The 18,287-nt window shown below is 45.3% G+C and overlaps 1 protein-coding gene across 1 annotated transcript in view; it reads right to left on the bottom strand.

Annotated features, from left to right (window-relative positions):
• ABRAXAS2 (abraxas 2, BRISC complex subunit) overlaps nt 1–16,946 on the bottom strand; it is a 31,611-nt gene extending 14,665 nt beyond the window's left edge. The window contains exons 1-4 of the mRNA XM_049646617.1: nt 16,848–16,946; nt 11,857–11,947; nt 7,085–7,121; nt 4,077–4,143 (exon numbers count right to left, since the gene is read on the bottom strand). Of these exons, the coding sequence (XP_049502574.1) occupies nt 4,077–4,143; nt 7,085–7,121; nt 11,857–11,947; nt 16,848–16,946 (294 nt within the window). The remainder of the gene's footprint in view (nt 1–4,076; nt 4,144–7,084; nt 7,122–11,856; nt 11,948–16,847) is intronic.
• Between the last annotated feature and the right edge of the window lie 1,341 nt (nt 16,947–18,287).

The raw sequence follows: 18,287 nt of genomic DNA, 5'->3' as shown, positions 1-18,287 counted from the left end.
ACCTGAAGCCTGCCTACCAAAGAGGCAATTTTTGAAGAGATTCTATCAGCACTGTCTTAAAGAGTTATTATTAGATAGAAAAATATTTTCTATGTTAGACACTGTTTAAAGTACACATGTATTTTTAAGCCTAATGGTTCTTTTAAAATTTTTTTTAAACATTTATTTTTGAGAGACAGAGAAAGACAGAGCACAAGAGAGGGAGGGGCAGAGAGAGACGGAGACACAGAATCTGAAGCAGGCTCCAGGCACTGAGCTGTCAGCACAGAGCCCGACGCAGGGCTCAAACTCATGAACCGTGAACCGCGAGATTATGACCTGAGCTGCAGTCAGATGCTTAGCTGACTGAGCCACCCAGGCGCCCCCAAGCCTAATGTTTTAGATGTACCTTTGTAGGTAGTACAATAACTGTTTCGAGGTGGCAATGCAATTTTGTACCTTTCCAAGGGGGGGTGAGGCTCAAACTAGAATCAACTATAAAGTTTTCAGTCATCAAATATTATATGTCATCTTTGCTTTCGCACTAGAAATTTGGATTTTTGAAAGGAATTTTTTATTTATTTATTTTTTTAAATTTTTTTTTCAACGTTTTTTATTTATTTTTGGGACAGAGAGAGACAGAGCATGAACGGGGGAGGGGCAGAGAGAGAGGGAGACACAGAATCGGAAACAGGCTCCAGGCTCCGAGCCATCAGCCCAGAGCCTGACGCGGGGCTCGAACTCACAGACCGCGAGATCGTGACCTGGCTGAAGTCGGACGCTTAACCGACTGCGCCACCCAGGCGCCCCGGAATTTTTTATTTTTTAATGTTTATTTATATTTGAGAGAGAGAGAGACAGTGAGTGAGCAGGGGAGGGGCAGAGAAAGTGACAGAATCTGAAGCAGGCTCCAGGCTCTGAGCGTCAGCACAGAGCTGGATGGGGGGCTTGAACCCACAAACTATGAGATCATGACCTGAGCCCAAGTCGGATGCTCAACTGACTGAGCCACCCAGGGACCCCATTTTTTTAAAAAGAATTCTTAAAGAGTTTATAGTATGAGGTGCCTGGGTGGCTCAGCTGGTTGAGCCTCTGACTCCGGATTTTGGCTCAGGTCATGATCCCAGGGTCGTGGGATTGAGCCTTACATCGGGGTCCATGCTGAGTGTGGAGCCCGCTTAAGATTCTCTCTCTCCCTCTGCCCCTCTCCCCACTCGCACATTCTCTCTAAAAAAAACAAAAACATTTTTTTTAGGGGCACCCGGGTGGCTCAGTCGGTTAAGCGTCCGACTTCGGCTCAGGTCATGATCTCACGGTTCATGGGATCGGGCACCACGTCAGGCTCTGTGCTGACAGCTCAGAGCCCGGAGCCTGCTTCGGATTCTGTGTCTCCCTCTCTCTCTGCCCCTCCCCCTGCTCGTGCACGAGCATACATGTGCTCCCACATGCTCTCTCTTTCTCAAAATAAACTTAAAAATAGGCATATATATACATACACATGTATCTTACAAAGTCCCCCCCCAGCAGCAGCATCACCCCACTCTCCCTTCCCGAAGTAAATACTTTTAAGTTTGGTTGCCTTTCTTCCAGATTGTTTTCTGTACATCCAACTACTTGTTCAGATTTTTGTCTCTATATCAAATAGGCTCAAATTAGAACGCTACTTTTTTCACGTAACACAACTTGAAGATCTTTCTAGGTCATCACATGAGAACTTCCCTCATTCTTTCTAATGGCTGCTTCATATCCCACAGTACAGAGGTGCTGGCACAATATACTTAACCAGTTCCCACTGGTTGGATTGCTTTCAAAACCCTCACCATTAAGTAAAGATGCAACAAACATCCTCGTATGTGGATTCGGAGGCCAGACTGCTCAGTTCAAGCCTTGGCTCCGGCATTACTTGCTGGCGACCTTCAGCAAGTTACCCTTAGTTGCCTCAATTGTACAGTGGGGATGAGAACAATAGCAACGTACCTCCTGAGACTGTTCCAGTACCGGCAAAGCGCTTACAACACGGCCTGACACAGAGTTAAATGTTCAATAACGCCAGCTTTTCGTATCTTTGTGCCTGGATGCAAATGTTTACTTGGGCCAGATTCATAGAGGTGAAACTGCATATTTAAAAGTCTGTCACTGGGGCGCCCAGCTGGCTCCGTCGGTGGAGCGTGCAACTCTTGATCTCAGGGTCATGAGTTTGAGCCCCACGTTGGGTGTAGAGATTACTTAAAAAATAAGCAGGAGGGGCACCTGGGTGGCTCAGTCGGTTAAGCGTCCGACTTCAGTTCAGGTCATGATCTCAAGGTTCGTGGGTTCGAGCCCTGTGTCGGGCTCTGTGCCGACAGCTCGGAGCCTGGAGCCTGCTTCGGATTCTGTGTCTCCCTCTCTGCCCCTCCCCTGCTCATGCTCTGTCTGTCTCAAAAATAAATAAAAACATTAAAAAAAATTTTTTTAAAAATAAAAGTTCGGTGTCTAAAATACGAAAATAAATGGAATCAGGAGGTAGGTTGGTAGTCAGGAGAGGAAAAGATGGGCTGCTGAGAGATTCCGGCATATGTGCTCTTGGGCAGGTCACTGAAAACAAGAGAGCAGGACCGTGATGCCTGCGGCTGCTCTAACTCCCTTCCCCAGGTGGACGGACGATGGGGTCAGACTCCACCAAGACTGAGCACCTCCTGAGCTCGCCATCGTCCATGAAGCTGTCCGTCCTTTCTTCCAGCCTTCCCATTCTTCCTTTCATCTTACCTGCTTTTCTTTCTGCCTTTCCAACCGGCAGTGCTACTGAGGCGGGCAGTAGATGGGAAGGCTGCTGACCTACTCTGCCTGCACTCTTACCCCCGATGCCCTTCGTTAGACACCTCGGGGGCCAAGTGCCCTCAGTGCTGGCTCTTTGTATCCAGGAGTGATCTTTTGAAAGCTTTTTCATGATACATGCTTCTAGACAAAGGCATTTTGTTTTCTGTTTGACAAATTGGAAACTTTTATTAACTTTTTTCCCTCAAGTGATAGCTTAATAAAAAAATCTATTTTTCTGGAATAAAAACTGCCAAGGGAAAAAAGTTAAAACCTACACACGGTACAACAGAGTAAATTATAAATGAGATTATCAGACAACGCTGCAGCAATAAAACTGGCTCATTTTCCATTTTTTTTTTCAAGTTTATTTATTTGGAGAGAGACAGAGAGCAAGTGGGGGAGGGGCAGAAAGAGAGGGGGACAGAGGATCCAAAGCGGGGTCGGTGCTGACAGGAGAGATACCGATGCGGGGCTCAAACTCACGAACCGTGAGATCATGACCTGAGCTGAAGTCAGACACTTAACCCACTGAGCCACCCACGTAACCCATCTTTTTTTTTTTTTTTTTTTTTTAGAGAGAGAGTGCACAAGCAGGGGAGAGCAGCAGAGGGAGGGAGGGAGAGAGAGAGAATCTTAAGCAGCTGAGTGTGGAGTCTTACATGGGGCTTGATCCCACGACCCTGGGATCATGATCTCAGCCAAAATCAAGAGTCAGAAGCTCAACCGACCGAGCCACCCAAGTGCCCCCCAGTTGTAATTCTATTCAGGCTTGCTTACCATATAATCAGAACACGATATGCATATGTTGACAGAAATAATAAACACGTGACCTTTTGGAAAAACATCTATGTTCAATGTTAACTGAACTTGAAAGAATGATATATTCAAAGACATTTAATTACGACTTACATTTTTTAGAAACATTTTTCCTGATTATAAAATTAATGCATGTATAGAAGATATTTGCAAAATTATTTCAAAAATTACAAAATGGAAAATTAGAACCATCCAGAATCAACTCAACTATTTTTAACTCTCTGAAGTATAATTCTTTTTTTTTCCCCCTTTGGAGTTTTACATAATAGAATCATACCATAAATATCTCATTTTTTTTCTATTGATATGTTATAAACATTATCTGACATCTGCAATTTACCTTTAAAATCTACTTAAGTCAACAGAACTCTCATACGTTAATAACAAATCACATTGTCTCATTTTACATTCCTTTCTGGTTTTAAGTTTAGATGATAAGATAAAGAGGGATTTCCGAATCAGACTAAGCAAGAAATAGAACATACCTTTCTCCGATCTTTAAGAATCCTGTCCAAACTCTCTTCGTTAACTTTGCTTGCATAGTCATAAAAACTGTTTTTTTTAAAGAGAAAATAGATTTTATTAAAACTGGGTAGTATTTTTTTTTTTTCAACGTTTTTTATTTATTTTTGAGACAGAGAGAGACAGAGCATGAACGGGGGAGGGGCAGAGAGAGAGGGAGACACAGAATCGGAAACAGGCTCCAGGCTCCGAGCCATCAGCCCAGAGCCTGACGCGGGGCTCGAACTCACGGACCGTGAGATCGTGACCTGGCTGAAGTCGGACGCTCAACCGACTGCGCCACCCAGGCGCCCCAAAACTGGGTAGTATTTTGACATGAATACGCTTAGCCTCGTGCATCTATGGGTCACTGAATCCTAAAAGTTGGTAATAGAGATAGAACTGCTTGTCTTCAACAGATATACAGAGAAATCTATCTCAATGCTTTACTGATGATAGAAGGTATCTTTTGCATCAGAGAATACTCAAGAGACTGATGAAATTGTATTACTTCCACACGTGGGAGGTACTGATAGCAAGTAATTATGAAACGTGTGGTTTCCTTGTTTCTAAGTATCAATTACTTGGGTGGGGGGGGCGGAGGGTGGCGAACACAAGAGCTCCTTTTCTGAGAAATGCAGAAGGGAGACGAACATCTGTTAAATGTTTGGCTGATTTCTCGTGTTATTTCATTTCATTCTTGCCTCAATGCTGGTGAGTCGGTATTAGCACAGCCCAACGTGTTCCGAGTTCTATTCCCATTTTCGTAGATAGACTTAGGGTAAGCGATTTGCCTCCAACCGCAGAGCCGGTAGATGGAAGAACTGAGATTTGAAGCCAGGTCTGACCCTCAAGTAGACCTACCCGACCCGGATCCTGTGGTGAGCAGGCCAGGCACGATGATGTGTGGGCCTTTCCACCACTGGCTGTGCTTTCAGGAATGCCGTCCCTCCGCCTTCCTCCCACCACCACAAGCCCAGGCCTTATAAAGCAGTAAGAGGTTCAAGAAAGAGTAAAAACAGGGGCGCTTGGGTGGGTCAGTCGGTTAAGTGGCTGACCAGCTCGGGTCATGATCTTGTGGTTCACAGGTTCGAGCCCCACCTGAGCTGTCTGTGCTGACAGCTCAGAGCCTGGAGCCTGCTTCATGGATTCTGTCTCCTTCTCTCTCTGCCCCTCCCCCACTCGTACTCGGTCTTTCTGTCTCTCTGTCTCTCAAAAATAAATAAAACATTTTAAAAATTAAAAAAAAAAAAAAAAAAAAGAGTACAAACAAAAACAAAGCCACGGAACTGGAAGTCAGGAGAAACCAGCTCCTGCCATGCTGCTTCTCACTTTATGATCTCGGGTGAGTCACTTAACCCATGTGGTCTCCATTTCCCTTTCCGGAAACAGGGAGTAGACATAGATTTCTAAGGTTTCTTTCAGCTCCACGAATTATAGGTCTATGACTTAAACTTAAATCCTGGGGTGCCTGGCTGGCTCAGTTGGAGGAGTGTGAGTCTGTTGTTCTCACCCACGTTGGGTGTAGACTACATAAAATAAATAAATAAAATGTTAAAGCAAACTTAAGTTAAATCCTTGTTCTGGTCCAATCTTACTGACAGCATTTTAAGGAACTCCTCAGAAAGGCTAGCAGAGCTTTGCAGAATCAGGGCCAAATCGGATACTTTCATGGACCAAACACAGGGAATGTGAGGACCAGGGCCTGAATCACGTCGTGTGCTCTGAGATTCTTCTCAGATGAATTGCTTGTCTTGCTTCCCACTCCTCTTCCAATTACGCGTAAATCTAAAAGTGATGAGGTTTTTGGCTGCTTTTGGGCTTTGTCCACAGGTAGCCATCTTGCATGAGGGCAAGCCTCTGAAATACTCGATGGGTAGGTGTGTGTGTGGTGGTGGGCAGAGGGAGGGGTCCCCAGGAGTTCTTGGATGCAAGGGGCTGGGTGTTTGGGCCAGCTGAGAACGAGACAGGGGTCAGGGTGAGAGCGGGGGACATACAGCAAGAACGGCTAGGCACAAGGGGTGGGCAGAGAAGGGAGCGCTGATCGAGAACGCTGAATTGCACTAGCGTGGGCAGCTCTAGAAGGGAGGTACTGGCTTCTGGGAAGGTAGAACACACCCTCAGGGGTGGGGGTTAAGAAACACGGAGTTGGAACCATCACGGCAACCATCGGGTGGAGGGGTCTGGGGCTGAGAGAGCAGGCAGAGGCCCGATGGGAGTCTGGGGAGAAGCGTGGTGCACAGAGGACACTGGCACTTTTCTCTCTTGCCCTCCACACGTGTCATTTGCTCCCTCCCTTCTGAACGGTGCCCTCCCATTTCTTCCTTTCTGTCCTTTAGTTGGTCTTAGTATGCAACCGGTGTATATTAACTTATATACACGCAAAATGAAGGTTCCATGTTTCCTTTCCTTTCCTCATAAAGTTGAACACTGAACATTTTTTATTCTTCTTAAAAACACCCCTTAAATTATTTTATCCATATGTGATCCTTAACTTCCTGCTCTGGGGCCGAACAGTCCTTGGGAGGGTGCCGGAGCGGGCTTTCATCGTAAACCACTGAGGCCAAGATTTATACCATCCCTCCCCTTTCCCTAACCTAACACAGTGCCCCAAACACATAGGTGTTTGTTCACAAACAAGTGAATTTGGATGCCCTCAGTTTTACGTGTGACTTTATAGCCACAAGCAGCTACAGACCTAAATTCATTAGTTTTTTTTTTTTAATTCCAGTTCTTTTTTTTTTTTTTAATTTATTTTTGAGAGAGAGACACATATGCAGAGAGAGGGAGAGAGAGAATCCCAAGCAGGCTCCATGCTGTCATCGCAGAGCCTGATGAGGAGCTCAGTCTCACAAACTGTGAGATCATGACCTGAGTCGAAATCAAGAGTTGGGTGCTTCACCAACTGAGCCACCCGGGCGCCCCGAAATTCACTAGTTTTTATCAATTAATATTTTAATGAAGACTAAAAGTGACAAAGAATGTGGCTTACCTAAAAAGTTTTGAACAAGGCTGATGATTATGGATTTCTGTAATTAGAAAGAAAAAAACACATCTCAGTTAATCTGGTAAGATACAGGCAAGTATCAAATAGCCCAGGATTTTTCTTTTTTTTTCTTAACTAAAATCTTGAATAAAAAGACAGCTTTCCTCTCCCTAGCAGGTACTAGTGAAGGCAATGTGCCTTCTTAACACTTCAACTCAGGGACGCATTCACAGTACAAAGTCAACTGGAGAACAAGTTCTGTTTCCATCTGTCCACATGCGAGAAGCACACATCTGAAAGCTTTTATTCAGAACACGCAGCTATTGTGTGCCCTCATTCAATCTCACCTAGTTAAACAAAGCATAAGAGGGAAAAGTAACAACCGACTGGAAGCATTTAATCAAAGTGTATGAGCACAGTGAGGACAGCTTGGGGAGAGGACGGCCTAACCACCCCACCATCAATAACCCACTAATGGGCTCAGGACAACTTGGGCCAGGTGTTTTGAGGGGGAAGGGAGGAGGAGACTCTGGAGGCCTGTTAACCCTTTCAAAGACGGTCAGCACCAAGGGAAACAGTCATTTAGAAGGCAGATCCTAATGGCTTCCGGAAGTATTGCTGTGATTAACCAGAGTGAACAATTTCTTCAAGCTCATCAGGGGGCTTGGGGTCTGGGTTGCTTTACAAGACCATGAGACTAATTAACCATTCAATTCTATTAATAACATTCTTCTGGACAGAGGCTAATCACCTGTTGTTTAAAAAGCCACAGCCACAGAGTTCCAGGCTACAATTTTAACGCAATTAAAGTGAAACCATGACCCTGGAGGACATGGGACTGTGTCCATTAGCTTCTGTCCTAATGTTAACGCTGCCAGAACATGCGCACGAATGCAGTTCCCCCACTGGGAAGATGAGTTCATCGCCTCGCGTAGCTGTTGACGAAGTGATGCAAATAAGAAACCTTCATCTAGAAATTGTTCTCTCTTTCATCACCGAGCATTAATACATTACACCATCTTACGTTATTTCAGATACTATTGGTAAAGCGATTAGAACGTGGAACATTTGTAGCAAAAACTTTAAAAAGAGTTCAGGAGAAAGAGAAAAAACTCACCTTCTACTTTAAAGGGTATTTTCAGAAACCCCCTCGAGTCAGTTCTGAACCCCAAATACACATTGTTGTCATCAACTGTCCCAGCAGACTTCTGTCATGGTTTACAACTGGGATCAGAAGCACACTAAAGATATGTCCTAGATATCGTGTGGCATTTGCTAAAGGAAGCTGAATCTTTCTCTTAGAAGATTTTTTGCAAGGCCTAAGCACTCCATGGAGAAAACTGGGTGAAAGCCCGAAACGTGATAAAGCCGCAGATGACCCGGAAGCTGGCTGGCACGCTGGCTGATAGGTAGGCCTCTGAAAACAGGCAGAAGCAGGGCAGCCTCGCTTGTGGTCCCAGAGTCTGCCGTGCCTCTAAGCTCATCCGTGTGGTCAAGACTCCTCTTTACACGTGCAGGGCGTCTCTTCACTCATCTCCTTAGAAGTTCGCTACCCCCGGACCTTCGGCTGTTCCCGCCAATCGATCGTCCTACCTCTGCTTCTCCTCCTGGGGGTGACTTAGCTCCACTACTCCCAACCTTTCCAGTAACTGCAGTGGCGTCACTTCATTAACCAAGGAAGCCCTTGGGTGGTGGTCTGCTCCCTCCCCTTCCTAGAACGAAGGGTGGACAGCTCTATTAAACGTGAGTTAGCACAGGGGCTCCTGGGTGGCTCGGTCGGTTGGGTGTCCGAGTTCGGTTCAGGTCATGATCTCGCAGTCGGTGAGTTCGAGCCCCGTGTCAGGCTCTGTGCTGACAGCTCAACGCCTGGAGCCTGATTCGGATTCTGTGTCTCCCTCTCTCTCTACCCCTCCCCCACTCATGCTGTGTGTGTGTGTGTGTGTGTCTCTCTCTCTCTCTCCCAAAAATAAAGATTTTAAAGCGAATTAGCACAGCCTTTAAAATTAACATGTAATCAACACAAAACGCGATACTTCGTGTTCCGAACGTAGCGTTCTTTATGAAGTCCTTATTATAGAGGGAAAGATAAAGGGGTCTGCACATGGATTCAGACATGTGCAGCAAATACCAACTTTGGTCAATTCATTTTATTTAGAACATCTCGTTCTGGAGGTTAAGCTGTGCCAGGAAGTTTCTTTACACCACTGGTCTGAAACACTACTCATGGCACTTCAGCTAACGTTTGCCCTTCCCACCCAGATTTCCCGGAGTCTCTGGTTTATATTTCTAACATGTATTCATTTTTAAAAGAAAACTATTCCAATGATAACAATACTTTTAAGATAATACCAGCAAATGCTTTGCCCACAAGATCCATAATCTGTTTCAAACAATGAAATGAATATAGCTAATAAGCTAAACGTTGTACAGCAAAAGCTGGTTGTCATGGTGCTGTATTAACTGGGACACTCTATCAGTCGGTACTTCTCCGTATTTACAATACCATGGAAACGTACTTACTGCGAGAACCCGAAGGCTTATAAATCAGATACACCGCATTAAACTGTAGAACTGGAATTATTTTCCCATTCTATTTCTTTAAAAATAAATAAATAGCCAGAATATTCATCAGAAATGCTGCTTTGGTGAGCACGCCAGGTAAGAGAGCTCTTTCTTGCATGGTTTGCTGTCAGTTAACTCTGGCATTTTAACCTTCAAATACCAAATTCGTTTTTGAAAATCCGAGTGCAAACAATAAAACTGCACACATGTCCAATGAAACCAAAGTCTCTATCGCAGAATTTTAAAGAGTTAAGCAAAACAAAAAGAAAATCTCAGTGAAAGAAGGGCTACATCCAGTAGATCAAGTCTTTATAATAAGTCATTATTGGGGCACCTGGGTGGCTCCGTCGGTTAAGCGTCCGGCTTTGGCTCAGCTCATTATCTCACAGTTTGTGGGTTTGAGCTCTGCGTCGGGCTCTGTGCTGACAGCTTGGAGCCTGGAGCCTGCTTGGGATTCTGTGTCTCCCTCTCTCTCTGCCCCTCCCGCTTGCATCCTGTCTCTCAAAAATGAATACGCATCAAAAAAAAAAAAAATTTCTAGTAAGTCATTGTTGTGGGGAGTAGATTTGGTCCTTTAGGAAATTAACTATTTCTTGTCCCCGCCCCCACAATCCTAACCGCGCCCCCGCCGGCCCCTCAGTCCTCATCCCGGCCTCCCAACCCATGTACCAGAAGGCTTTCAGAACAGGCTTGAAATTGCTGATGTGGCCCCAACATAACCTAACCTTCCAGCAAGATTTCAAACCAGCAACCAGTCCCCTTCACACATTCTGTATTTTAATTGTGTAGAAACAGGCCAGATTCCCTGTATATTTTATGCACTCCTTGCTCTGGGTTCCCCTGAATGCACTGCCCACTAGCCCTGAGTTCACCTCCTTCATGTCACCATTACTGATTTTCCCCACTAGCAGGTTTTTCCTTTTCCACTTAGGGGCTCGTCTCTGTTCCTTTCTTACAGTACCCATCTTGTGCTTTGTCTGGTATCTCTGCTCACTTGTCTTCTCCTCCCCACACTCCTGGCAGCTAGAGATGCATGTGGATATCCCCCTCGCTGTGTGGCACATGCCTCACACGCGATAGTCAACAGATGCTGGCCGCAGAAGTGAAATGTCCCCTGCTGTGTTCTGAGCGTCAGGACATGCTGTTGGGTGACATGCTTGAGGTGCAGTTTGATCCCTAGTTATCAAAAAGGGGCTTGGGGCGCCTGGGTGGCTCAGTCGGTTGAGTGACCGACTTTGGCTCGGGTCATGATCTCGTGGTTCGTGAGCCTGAGCCCCACGTTGGGCTCTGTGCGGACAGCTCGGAGCCTGGAGCCTGTTTCTGATTCTGTGTCTCCCTCTCTCTCTCTGCTCCTCCCCCACTCGTGCTCTGTCTCTGTCTCAGAAACAAATAAACGTTAAAAAAAATTTTTTTTTTAAATAAAAATTAAAAAAAAAAATTTTTTTTTAAAAAGGGGGGCTGATGCAAAGAGGGTGGGCGCATCTATAAATGCTCTTCACCTTCCTCAGCAATCGCCCCCAAATCGACTGGGTTGTTCTTCAGAAAGCTGTTTTGAGGGGCACCTGGGTGGCTCAGTCGGATAAGCGTCCGACTTTGGCTCAGGTCACAATCTCACTGTTCATGAGTTCAAGCCCCGCGTCGGGCTCCGTGCTGACAGCTCGGACCTGGAGCCTGTTTCGGATTCTCTGTTTCCCTCTCTCTCTGCCTCTGCCTGCTCGTCTCTCAAAAATAAACATTTTAAAAGTTTAAAAAAAAAAAAGAAAAGAAAGAAAGCTGCTTCCATGCAGCAAACCGCTCGTGTAAACAAGTGTGAACATTGTTGCCAGATCCCTCCAGGAAGCACCAGCCCAACAGATCTATTGGTTCCCGTACGCGGGGAGGCTGACAATGGGGAATAGCCCGAGCCGCAAACTTGGGATTCGCTGTGGTTTCAAAGAGACAATCAAGCGAAATAGCACACAGCAGTTCAGTAAAAGACCAGTTAGTAAGAGACAGCTTTACGAGGCTTCCTACACATAGAGTCATACGCTGCAAGTCCACACTGACTTATAAAACATTCCCTACCAGTTATCGGTGCAAGTGATTTGCGTTGTGATTTTAATGGTTTTCTGTGTGCCTTTCATCTTTCAGATTAAAATCGGGAAAGGGCCAAAGAACAAAACAAACAGCACTGGTACAGAAAAAGTATCTCTAAGCTCAGTGATAAACTCACTTACCGATTACTTGCAGAAATTCTGTGTTGCTGATTTGTGAGTCACTGATGCTAAAGGTTTCCTCTTGTCTTACCTCTCCCAGCAGAAATCCTTCCTAAAAGTAATGAGAGAAAATAGTCGCAAACTAAAAATAAAGATGATTTTTTACTGGAATTAAAAGGAATGGAGGGCATTATAATTTCATAACAACTTTTAACAATAATCCAAAAAGCTTGCCAAAGAAACTACTCTTCTATAAACCCACAAGGAAGACTAAAGCAATCTGAGATATACCGATTAACTGGATTGTTTGAAAAAAGGATTCCACACACGATGAAATACTTTAATCCCTTAAGAAAAAAAAAACTGCTTTTTTCTTTTTGAAGCAAAAATAAGTAGAGTGAATTCATTTCTTAAATCCTACTGAGTGTAATAACCAATATCAAAAAAACTCAGGAAGCAGAAATATTCCAAGGTTGTTTTCTGGAAACAGCATACAATTTATTTCATTGTTTTAAAAGCACTGTTAATGATAAAAGGATGAAGAAGTTTAACACAAAGCACAACGAATTGCTCTTGTACGGACTGTGGGAAATGAGGATTTCAGCAAATAAATCTATCATTCGCACGAATAGTTTTCCTTAATAAACATGGAGGTTTGTTTCCTTACACCTTGGGAGAACGGTAAACCCTGGGTCACTCGGCACATAACCTGCTGTGTACTTGCTGCCATGCTCAGCACAGGCACAGTTGGAGAACATTCACTGGCTGTCACAATAACTTTCCTAAGAGGGTGAACTCATAGGCTGTTCTGCAATCGCCCTTCCGGGAGAGCCACGTGCTTACTCCTTCCTCCATTTTGCTTTTTTTTTTTTTTTAACGTATATTTATTTTGTGAGAGAGAGAGAGAGAGAGAGAGAGGGAGGATGCATAGGAGGGGCAGAAAGGGTGCGGGGGGAGAGAGAGAATCCCTAACAGGCTCCGCACTGTTAGCGTGGAGCCGACATGGGGCTTGAACTCACCAAACATGAGATCTCGACCTGAGCCGAAATCGAGAGTTGGACACTTAACCGACTGAGCCACCCAGGCGCCCCGGTCCGTTTGGCTCTTTACTCAGATGGCACCTTATTAGATGGCCAATGTAACGGAAACAGGGACAGTCAGACACCCTGTCTCCTGTCCCCTGCATTCTTTTTCTTCTCAGTCTTCTCACTATCCGCCATAGTACATCCTTGTATTAACAAATAAATGCCTACACCTACTAAAATGTAAGCTCCATGAGGGCAGGGACTCTGTGTTTGCTCACTGCTGTATCTCAGCACCCAGCACAGTGCCTAGCCTAACACATTGGAGGTGCTCAATAAATACTGGTTGAGGGTATTTGTTGAAACAGTGCCCCCTCCCCTTTTCAAATGTTTTATTTGTTTATTTAGAGAGAGAGCAGGGGAGGGGCAGAAAGAGAAAGAGAGCACGGGGTAGAGAGAGAGAGACAGAGGATCTGACACGGGCTCTGAGCTGATAGCAAAGAGCCCGATGTGGGGTTCGAACCCACGAACCATGAGATAATGACCTGAGCTGAAGTCAGACGCTTAACCGACTGAGCCACCCAGGTGCTCCAAAACAATGCCTTTGTACTACATACCTTTCTATCCTAGGCTAACCCTTCAAATCAATTAAAGAAATTTCCTAGTTTAAAAATATTCCCAGTTGAGGGGAGCCTGGATGGCTCAACCAGTTGAGCATCGGACTCTGGATTTCAGCTCAGATCATGCATGATCTCATGATTTGTGGGTTCGAACCCTGCGTTGGGCTGTGGGCTGACAGCACGGAACCTGCTTGGGATTCTGTCTCCCTCTCTCTGCCCTTCCCCACCACTCACTCTCTCTCTCTCCCTCTCAAAAATAAACATTAAAAAATATATATTTCCAGTTGGAATCTGTGGAGGTGAGGAGGGAGAGACAGATGCTTTACAGCATAGTTTTTGTGTTGAATTAGGGGAGTGTCCTAAAATCCCAAATCATCATGTACAGGGTATTTCTCAAACTTAAGTAATATACAGATCCCCTCTAAAAAATTTTCTCTCAAGCACCTGGGTGGCTCAGTGGGTTGAGCATCCGATTCTCGATTTCGGCTCAGGTCATGATCTCATAGTTCGTGGGACAGAGCACCGCATGGCTCTCTGCACTGACAGTGAGGAGCCTGCTTGGGATTCTCTCTCTCCCTCTCTCTCTGCCCCCCTCCCCACAATGGATGCATGCACATGTGCTCTCACTCAAAATAAATTGAAACATTAAAAAAAAATTTTCTCTCAAACCTAAAGGAGTGTTCACGACTACTAGTTTGAGAAACAGTGACTTTTAGTCCATAAAAGTCTTTCAGTTAGGAGCTCTCGCTACAAAAGAGAAGCTTTGTCTTTGTAACAAATTAATAAAAATTAAAATGAAAAAAAGTTTAAATTTCTATAGAACTTTACACTTAAGAATGTATCTACAGATCCTTAGTGTTCCACAGTCTAGGACTGCCAGATTTAGAAAATAAAAATACAGGCTACTCAGTTAAGTGTGAATTTCAGATAAACAATGAACAATTTTTTATGTAATATTTCGGATATACTGACACTAAAAAATTACTTCCCATTTATCTGAAATTCACATTTAATTGAGTACCCTGTATTTTACCTGGAAACTCTATCATAGTCCTCAGATTGAAAAAGTCAACAGTGACCTCAAGACATTCCAAAGCCAAGTATAAAATGAATGTTTATTGTCTACTGGTCTGGATTATCTGAGCCACTGTTACTTTATAGCGGAAGGAGGCAAATTGTGGTATGTGGGTTCAATCTAGCTTCATGCCTGTTAGTGTAGAGCCGACAAGTTAAGAATAGGTTCTACTTTTAAATGGTTGAAAAAAATAAAAAATAGGAATAGTTCATGATGTGAAAATTATAAGAAATTCAAATTTCAGAGTCCATAACTAAAGTTTTATTGGAAACATTCACCCTAATGTATTTATTGTCTTTGGCTGCTTTCTTCATCCAACAGCAGAACTGAGTAGTTGCTACAGAGACTGGCTCACAAAACCTAAAACATTTACTATTTGGCCCTTTACAGAAAATGCTTGCTCACCTCAGCTCTACAGAATGAGTGATTTTAAACTAATTTATTTCCTGGACAAAACAAGAATGCACTACAAAAGCAAGTTTTTGATTCCTCAACTTTAAAATGTATAAAGGGGCGCCTGGGTGGCGCAGTCGGTTAAGCGTCCGACTTCAGCCAGGTCACGATCTCGCGGTCCGTGAGTTCGAGCCCCGCGTCAGGCTCTGGACTGATGGCTCGGAGCCTGGAGCCTGTTTCCGATTCTGTGTCTCCCTCTCTCTCTGCCCCTCCCCCGTTCATGCTCTGTCTCTCTCTGTCCCAAAAATAAATAAAAAACATTGAAAAAAAAAATTTTAAATGTATAAAAATGAAATTAAAGTAGTCTGCATATATAATCGTGGCAAGGTTAACATAAACAGCTACGGCCATGTGAAATAAAGTTGCAAACTATTTGGAGACATACTTCCATATCATGGCAAAGACTTCCACAAAGTCTAGCACCATGTCTGGCAAAGCACAGATATAAGGGAATATCTCTCGAATTAAATTAATAACAATCTAAGTAACATGGCCATGTCACTGCTGTTTGTAGAACATCTATCCAAGAGGTAACTTATTCTTAACAATAGTCTTGCCTTCTGCAAAAACTGTGATATTACTAGGTAGTCCAAGAACTACAGATGTTAAGAAGCATTGCTGAAACCATATTTAATACTTCTAAGGACATCAGGAGTATCACAAACCACCTATATATGGAACTTCATTACATTATCAAATAGCTGCCTATAGTATCACAGGCCTTAGTGTCCAGAGACGTGAGCTAACTCTGGAAACACCCATGTGTATTCCTATCTCCACTATCAACATCGAAGAGATGAAAAGTACAATAATTTCATGATACCCAACTTACTAACAGAATCACCTCTCTGTGTGATCAGTTTTTACTAATGGAAGCTAAGATTGCAGACATGAAACCAAACCCAGTTCCTTATTCTGCAGTGTATCATTTTGCTTTGTAATGACAACCACAACCCCCCCACACACACACTTACTAAATAAATTTGAATAACTCACTATTGACATCTTTTAAAATAACCCCTCAATTTGGTGGACAGATTACATATGTAAAGATAAAAGTTACCTAGTTTCACAAAGAAACTTCCATCCAGGCGAATGACATTAAAAAGACAATTCGCGAAATAAAGACATTGAAGCAGACAAGCTTTGCTCTCTGGGAGCTCCGAAGCCTATGCATTTCCGATCACTCATACGTAGGCCTGTCATTTCCCTATTTCGCTGCGACGAGCGCCGTGGTTTTAGGACATTCGCCAAGGAACTAAATATGCAACTTCAAGGCAAACAGACCCTACACCTAAACACTCCTGTTTACATTCTCCATTTTCCCTCGAGGCGAAGAAAACACACGAACGTATCTAACGAGTATGAATAGTGACAGCCATGGTTTCTTTCCCTCGTCGCACCCCACAACAACCTGTGAGACCGGCGGGCGGGGCAGGGTGCCTCGGTTCCCAGACTAAAGCTCGGTCTCTCCGCTCTCTGCCGACCCCGGGAGCCCCTCGCAAGTCTAGAAGCCTCTCAGGGAGGGGCAGGAGCTCGGTTTCCACTAAGCGACTCCAGACACTGCTGGCTGCCAACCGAGGCAGCTTTGCTAAAAACAAGACGGCTGTCCTGAGAGGGCCAGGAGGTGGCGGGCACCGAATGAGGGGGCCCATCCCAGGGGCGAAGGAGCCCAGGGTAGCAGGAGCTCGCCGGGGGCGGGAGCCGCCCGGGTCACCTGCCCCTCGGGCCAGCCCGGGAGCCCAGGGGGTGAGCCGCGAGCGGTTCCAGCTTGGCCGCAGGCGCCGGCCCGGGACGGAGGCTGGAGGCTCCAGCGGCCGCGGCGGGGGGCCCGGCACCTACGTGGTCAGCGTTGCTGTTGGCGCTGTGGAAACACACAGCGCTGAAGGTGTAGCCCGAAATGGAAGCCGCCATGATGGAAATCTCCAACTCCCCCATCATGCCCCGCGGAGGGCACGCAGCCTTCCGGCCGGCCCCGCCCCTTGGCATCCTGGGAAATGAAGTTTTTGGCGGGTGAGGCCAAGGGGCCGCAGCGCCCGCAGAGACGCAGACTTGCACTATTGGAACCCAACCCCCGCGAAGTGTACTCCGTCTCGTGCCCTGCACATCTCAGATACCGCCTCTTCTGCGTAGCCCTCGAGAGTTCCCCAATTCATTTTTTCTCTTCGCAAATGAAACTCTTACTAATAAAATCCAACTCAAGAATGAAAGGAGGGAGATGATTCAAGCAAGTGCGTGGTTTGCGTTTGACATAGAAAGAAAATGCTGTTATTTCCATTTTCGTAGGACCACTCTGGCGGCAGCGTGGAGGCTATAATGTGGCAGAGGGGGAAGGGTGGTACTGTAATCCGCAGGAGGGAGGTGTCTTTGGGGGTGGCTGGAAGTGAAATGGTGGTAGCAGTGAAGGGGGTAAGGGATTGGATTCTGTAACAAAAGGACACGAATTTAACGAAAAATCATGGAAAGAAGATTGGAACAACAAATTTAAGAAAAACAGCAAAAGTTAAATCTCACAAAGTTAGGTAAAGAAGCTCAGGAATCATCATTCTTCTCTTTGTCCGATCTTTCAGGTTCGAAACTGGACTTCTGATCTCCCACAAGTCTCTTTGTACCACGCTCTCCAAAAGTTCAGCAGAAGGACTGTTTTCTGACTGTTGCACAGGCCCCAAACCTTGGAATCATGGTTGACCTCCCCCACCTTTGATCAGTCAGCACAGTCTTAAAAATATATCGAGAATCCTACAACTCACCACCAGCACACTTATCACTTATCATGGTGGTCTAAATCATCAATTCTTTCCTGGGTCTTTATAACAGTCTCTGACTCAAGAGCCCTGAACTGGGGGCAATTTTACCCCTCGGCGGACATTTGGCAGTGTCTGGAGGCATTTTTGGATGTCACAACTTGGCGGAGGGTGCCGCTGGTCATAGTGGTTAGAGGGCAGCCCAATATCCTACAATGCATAGGACCCCCACCTCCCCCACGGGATGAGGTTGAGAAACCCTGGGTTCCACCTTGTCTTCAACCCCTTCCCTGCCAAATCTAATCTCAACACAGCAACTAAATTGGTCATGCTAAAACTTAAAATTTAGGGGCGCCTGGGTGGCTCAGTCGGTGAAGCGTCCGACCTCGGCTCAGGTCATGATCTCACGGTTCATCGGTTCGAGTCCTGAATTGGGCTCTGCGCTGACAGCTCAGAGCCTGGAGCCTGCTTCAGATTCTGTGTCTCCCTCCCTCTCTCTCTCTGCCCTCCCCTGCTCGCACTCTGTGTGTGTGTCTCT

The sequence above is a fragment of the Panthera uncia genome, chromosome D2 (assembly GCF_023721935.1).
Source record: "Panthera uncia isolate 11264 chromosome D2, Puncia_PCG_1.0, whole genome shotgun sequence".
NCBI classification, from domain to species: domain Eukaryota; kingdom Metazoa; phylum Chordata; class Mammalia; order Carnivora; family Felidae; genus Panthera; species Panthera uncia.
This window is presented reverse-complemented; position numbering and strand designations above follow the sequence as displayed.